At 56.5% G+C, this 6,374-nt stretch overlaps 1 protein-coding gene across 1 annotated transcript in view; it reads right to left on the reverse strand.

Moving 5' to 3' along the window:
* The window catches only part of LOC104390240 (cytochrome b561), an 11,383-nt gene extending 5,267 nt beyond the window's left edge, over positions 1–6,116 (reverse strand). The window contains exon 1 of the mRNA XM_009999345.1: positions 6,110–6,116. Coding sequence (XP_009997647.1) covers positions 6,110–6,116 — 7 coding nt within the window. The remainder of the gene's footprint in view (positions 1–6,109) is intronic.
* Positions 6,117–6,374: the final 258 nt, after the last annotated feature.

Below are 6,374 nucleotides of genomic sequence, written 5' to 3' on the forward strand. Positions count from 1 at the left end.
GGGAATTAGCATGAAGGGGTCTGTGTATTTTGGGGACTGTCCCCAAGGGACCCTGGCAGGTCCTGTGACCCCCCCCTTGTCCCCCCCCAGCCCCAATCTGTGCCAGGTCCTGCACCCTGGGGCACTGCACCCCAAAACCAGGCTGGGAACCCCAAACCCGGGTGGGTGACCCCCCCGGGCAGGGGTGCAGGACACGTTAATTAATTTGGGCGGTGCTAATGAGGGGCTGGCTAAATGGAGTCCCCTGCTCCCCATCAGCACCAGGGTGACAGAGATGGCGGGGGAGGGGGGGACACGTCCCCAGGGACCCCCCCACTTCCACCCACTCTCCCCCTCTATAAACCCGCCCAGCACCTCTGGCCGCATCCTGTGCTCCCCACGGGGTGTTCCCGGGGGAGAAAAGCAGGGATAGGAAGGGAGATGGGGGGGGATATGAGGACATGGGGGATATAACGGGAGATGGGGGAACACAGGGGGGGTCCCCCTTCCCAGTTCCTCCCGGCCCGGCTGCGGGCGGGGTCTCCGGAGGGGCAGTTGGGGGTGCAGAGCTGGGCAGTGGGACCCCCGGACCGACCCCCCCCCCGTGTCTGTGTGTCCGTGTCTGTGGGTCCGTGTGTGTCACACGGTGCCACTAGATGTCACCAGGACCTCACCGTGCGCTGCGCCCGGGGGAAGGACCGACCGGCAGGGAGGGCCCGGCGACTCCTGCACCAACTCAGCCTTGGGCCACGGGTGGGAGCAGGAGCAGCTGGGGGGACCCTCCCTCCCCTGGGGCAGATCAGGGCACAGGGCTGGTCCCCCCTTCCAGCCCTTCCCTTGGGCACTTGCTCTCACGGGCTCAGACCCTCCTGAGCAAAGGCAGGCCAAGGACCCTCCTGAGGTCCCCCCCAAACTCCTCCATCACCTCCTCCCCTCACTGGGGGCCATGGGGTACAAACCCCAGGAGGTGCACAACCCCCACCATGGCATGAATCAGCAGATCCCAAATCCCAGCTCAGCCCTGGGGCCTGATGGAGACCTGTCACATCAGGAGTGAAGTCTGGACCCTGCTGCAGCCCAGGACAGAGTCCCAGGGCCATCACCCCCAGCCTTGACCCACGGGGGACAACCCCACAGCAGCTGCTGTAGGAGCTGCTGCCAGCTCCATGCCTGGAGTTGGGTTTGTCCAACTGGAGGTTGTTGGGAAATGGTTTCCTGGAGGGAACCAGCTGAGCCATAAAAACCACCATGAACTGCAAACCTTGAGCTGTGGGGCTGTGCCCCAGCTGGAAAGGGCTGGTGTGTCCCCTGGCTGGGTGTCCAGGGAGGTCTTTCCTCCCTCCCCACCATGGTCCAACTGAGACCCTTGGAAGAGCTTCAACAGGGGATGAGATTTGGGGGGGTGGGGTGTCCACCCTTTAGGATACTTGGCAGAACACAAAGCTGGGCCATCTGCTGAGAGCAGCACTGTTGTAACACAATCCTGAGCAGATTTATAAATGTTTATAACCTCCTCCAGCTGAACTCCCTCCACTTGCAGCAGCCAAAAAGATGCAGCAGCCTCCAGCCTGGCGTGATTAAATGGAGTTGGTTGCTTGTCCCATCCTCACAGAGGGGACAAACCCAAGGGTGACCCATGGCAACGTTTACTGAGGGGTCCCTGCACCCATTGCCATGTGCAAGGGGACTCGGTGGCAGCTTACTGGGGACAAACAAGCTCCTTCAACAGTGGCCAGTGCCCTCCCCTTCCCAGGGAACAGGGAGCCATTTGTAACCAGCTCTTTAATTAAAGACACTGCCAGGGGCATAATGGCATTATTAAATCTGCCTGAGCCTTCCCCGAGCTGGCAGGAATGAAAAGCTCCCTGCACTGCCAGGAGGGGACATGTGGGTTGGGTGTCAGTGACACTGCAGGATGTCCCAGCATGGGCTGGAGGGCTTGGAGATGCTCAGGGGTTCTCGAGGATGCTTGGGGCTCCTCAGAGGTGTTCAGGGGTTCTCAGGGATGTTCAGGGGTGATCAGGGGTTCTCAGGGATGTTCAGGGGTGCTCAGGGATGTTCATGGGTGCTCAGGGGTGCTCAGGGGTGTTCAGGGGTTCTCAGGGATGTTCAGGAGTGCTCAGGGGTTCTCAGGGGTGCTCAGGGGTTCTCAGGGATGTTCAGGGGTGCTCAGGGGTTCTCAAGGGTGTTCAGGGGTTCTCAGGGATGTTCAGGGGTGCTCAGGGATGCTCAGGGGTGGTCCGGGATGCTTGGGGCTGCTCAGGGATGTTCAGGGATGCACAGGGATGCTCAAGGATGTTCAGGGATGCTCAGGGGTGCTTGGAGTTGCACAGGGGCTGTTCAGGGGTTCTCAGGAATGTTCAGGCATACTCAGGGATGTTCCAGGACACTCAGGGGTGTTTAGGGGTGCTCAGGCATGCTCAGGGGTGCTCAGGGGTTTCCCAGGGATGCTGCCACAGCTTCCTGCAGATCAGTGGGTGGGAGCAGCTCAGCAGATATTGCTCCAGCTTCCCGGCTACCAGCCCAGCCCAGCCCGCTCCAGGTTTGTCCTGGGTTGCTGAGCACCCGCGGGTCGATAGGAATGTTATCAACTGATAATTCACGGTAGAACCAGCAGTTCCTGCCCTTCCCCTGCTGCTCACCCTCGCCCTGGTGCAGCTCCCCCTCCTGCCGCCAGAGATTATCAAATTACCATTTTGCTGATATAACCTCTTTGGGGTTGGCGTTTGTGGTTTGTTTTTTTTTTCCCCCTTCCTCTTCCTAAATCAAGTTTTTATCACTAAGAAATGCTAATTTGTGAGATGCCTCCCTCGAGGATTGTGATTCAAGAGCCCAGGTGCCTCAGAGGAGCTGAAACAGCCTGAAACAACCCCAGCCTCTCTGGTTCCTCACAGAGCCCCAAATCTGGGACAAAACGATCAGATTTTTCACTAGATATAGAGGTGGGGGGGGAAGTCCTGTTGGAAGAGTCTGTGGCTGCCAAGGGAGCACATGTGGGGTAGCCCAGAATTGAGCACAAATTGTCCTCCTGGCTCACATCATACAATCATGGAATAGTTTGGGTGGGAAGGGACCTTAAAGATCATCCAGTCCCACCCCCTGCATGGGCAGGGACACCTCCCACCAGCCCAGGCTGCTCCAAGCCCCATCCAACCTGCCCTTCAACACTGCCAGGGATGGGGCAGCCACAGCTTCCCTGGGCAACCTGGGCCAGGCTCTCACCACCCTCACAGGGAGGAATTTCCTCCTCATGTCTCACCTCAATCTCCCTCTTCCAGTTTTAACCCATCCCCCCTTGTACTATCACTATCCTCTCTGGAGTTTCTCCTCACCTGGGGATGGAATCTCTCCCCATCTTTCCTGGAGCCCCTTCAGGCACTGGAAGATGCTCTGAGCTTGTCCCCAAACCCTTCTCTTCTCCAGGTGGGAGGGATTGGTCCCAAACTCCCTGTGGTCCCATGAAGGCTGAAAAATGAGGAATTCCCAGCTGGGACAAAGCTCCCCAGGGAACACAGCTCCTTCCCCAGCTGGATGGGAGGAGTCTGGCTGGAAAAAAAAAACCCTCGAGTTCTCCTCCTGGCAGGAATTCCCCACCCTCTCCTCCTCCTCCTCCTCCTCGCAGGGAACAGAACTTTGCTGAGCTGGGTGATAGGATCAGAGCAGCCAGTGCAAACACTTCATCTCTTTCAGAAGAGGCTGAAGGAGCATTTATGGCAATTTTTTAATAGCATCTGGGATAAACAGCCACGATAACCCACGCTGGGCTCCCAGGGGATGATTAATGGTCCCAGGGCAGTCACGCTCGCTCGCCTCGGGGCTGGGATTGTTTGCAGTCATTAAAGGAGGAGGGAGGAAAGAAAAAAAAAGAAAAGGAAAGAAAATAATGGACTTTGTCACGTTTTATTGGGCTCATGGGTGCAGAGGGAACATGTTGGACTCTTGGCTCAGCCCGTATCGGTGCCCAGTTCTGGCTGGTTGGTGGGGATGGAGGGATGAAGGATGAGGGAAGAAGGATGAATGATGGAGGAAAAGGGATGAAGGATGAAGGAGGAGAGATGAGGGATGAAGGAGGGAGGGATGAGAGATGAAGGATGAAGGAGGAGGGATGAGGGATGAAGGAGGGAGGGATGAGGGATGAAGGATGAGGAATGAAGGACGAAGGATGAGGGTTGAAGGAGGAGGGATTATTTCTATCCAGGCTTTTACTTCTTGCCCTGTGATGTTCCTGGCTGTGTGCACTGGGCACATCTCCTACCCTGGGGCTCCCCAGGGGCTGACCAGCAGGGTTTTGCATGCATTTATGACCCTCCCAAGACACAGGCATCATTTTGGGGCCCTAAGCCCATGGCTGCCTCCAGCAACACTGCATTTTCAGGGCTTTGAAATGTCCCAACCTCGGGCTGTAGGATCCCCCCAGCCTGCAGGATGAAGCTGGAGGAGATCCTATGGTTGAAACCACATCTCCATCCCCTTCCCATTCACCTTTGGCCACACTGAGTCATGGGAGAAACCCATGGCCAGGCAGGGAAGCTCATGTGTCCCTCACACCTGCCCCAGGACCAGCCTCCCTGGGGCCATAAACCCTCATCCTAGGACAGGCATGTGCTTGGAAGCACTTTTTTCTTTGTGGGGGTTGGGGTGGAAATCGTGCTGATAAGGGGCATTTGTGCTGGTTCAGCCCCTGGCAAGGGCTGAGTGTGCATTTCTGGTGATAAAGCAGCAATCAGTGCCCTGAGGCCCAGGGTGAGCTCCCCATGGCCCAGGGCAGCCTGTCCCCGTACAGAGGGCACAACCAGGCTTTGAATACACCTCTTATGCAGGGAAAAGGTGGGGAAAAAAAAAAAACACCCAGTCTTGACAAAACCCCTCAGCAGAGATACTTTGCCATCAGGGATTGAAGGCTCCTGGATCCCTCTTGCCACCCCAGTCCCCAAGCCCAGGTGACATCGAGGGGCTGCACTGGCCACAGCACTTCACTCATAATTATTTTAGCAATCACAGCTCTGTAATAAATGGAAAACCCACAACCAACCAAACAAAAAAACAAACCCAGCTGCTTGGGTGTGTTTCTTCCTTTCTTTTTTTTGGAAAGGATCAGAAAAAAAAGCTTGTTTGTTTACATGAAAAATGTGGACTGGAGAGGTGGGGTTTTTGTCCCCCCCTCTCCCTCACAGCAGCCTCACCACATCTGGGAAAGCAGCTTAACGAATTACACACGATGATAATTGATTGAATGAATCAGTAAATCAAGCAGGAGCTTTTAAACTCGGGGTCTGGACAGGGAGGAACAACAAAACAAATTCCCCGTGCAGTGTTTTGTACCAACTGGTGCAGGAGTTGTTGTGCCCAGGAAACCAGAGCCATGAGGAAAAGTAACACACGAGGCTGCACACGGGCTGGAAAAAAGCTCTTTTTGAGGTTTAAATCAGGAGAGAATAATTTCTTTCCCCTCCAGAAGCTCCTCAAGGAGAGATCTCAGCAAGATGGATCAGACGGGGGTTTTGAAGCACCCTTGAATGCTTGGAGAAATGGGATGGGGAAGCCAAAAGTGTGGTTTAAAGGAAATTAAGGGGAAAATGGGTTTGAGTGTCCTCAGCCAGAGGCTGTAGGACTGAGGTAGACCCAGAAAAACCAGCAGATCTTCCCATCCAGCCCAGGGACCATCCCCAAACTCCTGCTCCTCCACACAACCACCCCTGCTCACCCTTTCCTATCACAGCTGGTACCTCAGAGCTGCCCTAAGAAACATTCACTGTCAAACTCCTCATTTCCTTATTTTGTGGGTCCTGGGGCTGGGAGCTGCACCAGCAGAGACATTTTGCAGGTCTGGTAAGACCAGGAGCTTATCAAAGCTGCTGGGAGGGAGCAGTGCCCCGTGAGGAGCAGGCAGGGCGGCGGTGGCACCCCTGGCCCTCAGCAGGGACAGCCTGGCCAGCACACACGTGTCCACACACACAGCAGCTCCATGCAGCTGGTGATGGTGACACAAGTTGATGGGACACATCCTCCCTGCCTGGGGACATCACATCTCCCCCAGGGTCCCCCCAAGCCTGCAGCCCCACGAGCGGCTCAGCATCCGTCTCCGTGGCAACACGGGTTTTCCCATCCTTCCCCTCCTGTCCCCGGGTACCCTCCATGGTGGGAGCAGAAGGGCATCCATCACCCACCCCAGAACCTCTGAGAGAGGGGTGAGGAGGGCAGGGACTGGCCCCTTGCTTTGCAGGGTGTCCCGTGGGTGTCTCTGAGCCCATCCTTGGTGGGTGCTGGGGGCAGCAGAGAGGAACCAACAGGCATCTCTGGGCTTGTAGGCATCTCACCTGCCTTCCTGGGCCAACAGCCTCTGCAGCTGCCAGCAGTCTCCTGCACGTAGGATGTTTTTCTGCCTGGTCCCAGCT

Source organism: Chaetura pelagica, unplaced genomic scaffold (genome assembly GCF_000747805.2).
Source record: "Chaetura pelagica isolate M959 unplaced genomic scaffold, ChaPel_1.0 scaffold625, whole genome shotgun sequence".
Classification (NCBI taxonomy): Eukaryota; Metazoa; Chordata; class Aves; order Apodiformes; family Apodidae; genus Chaetura; species Chaetura pelagica.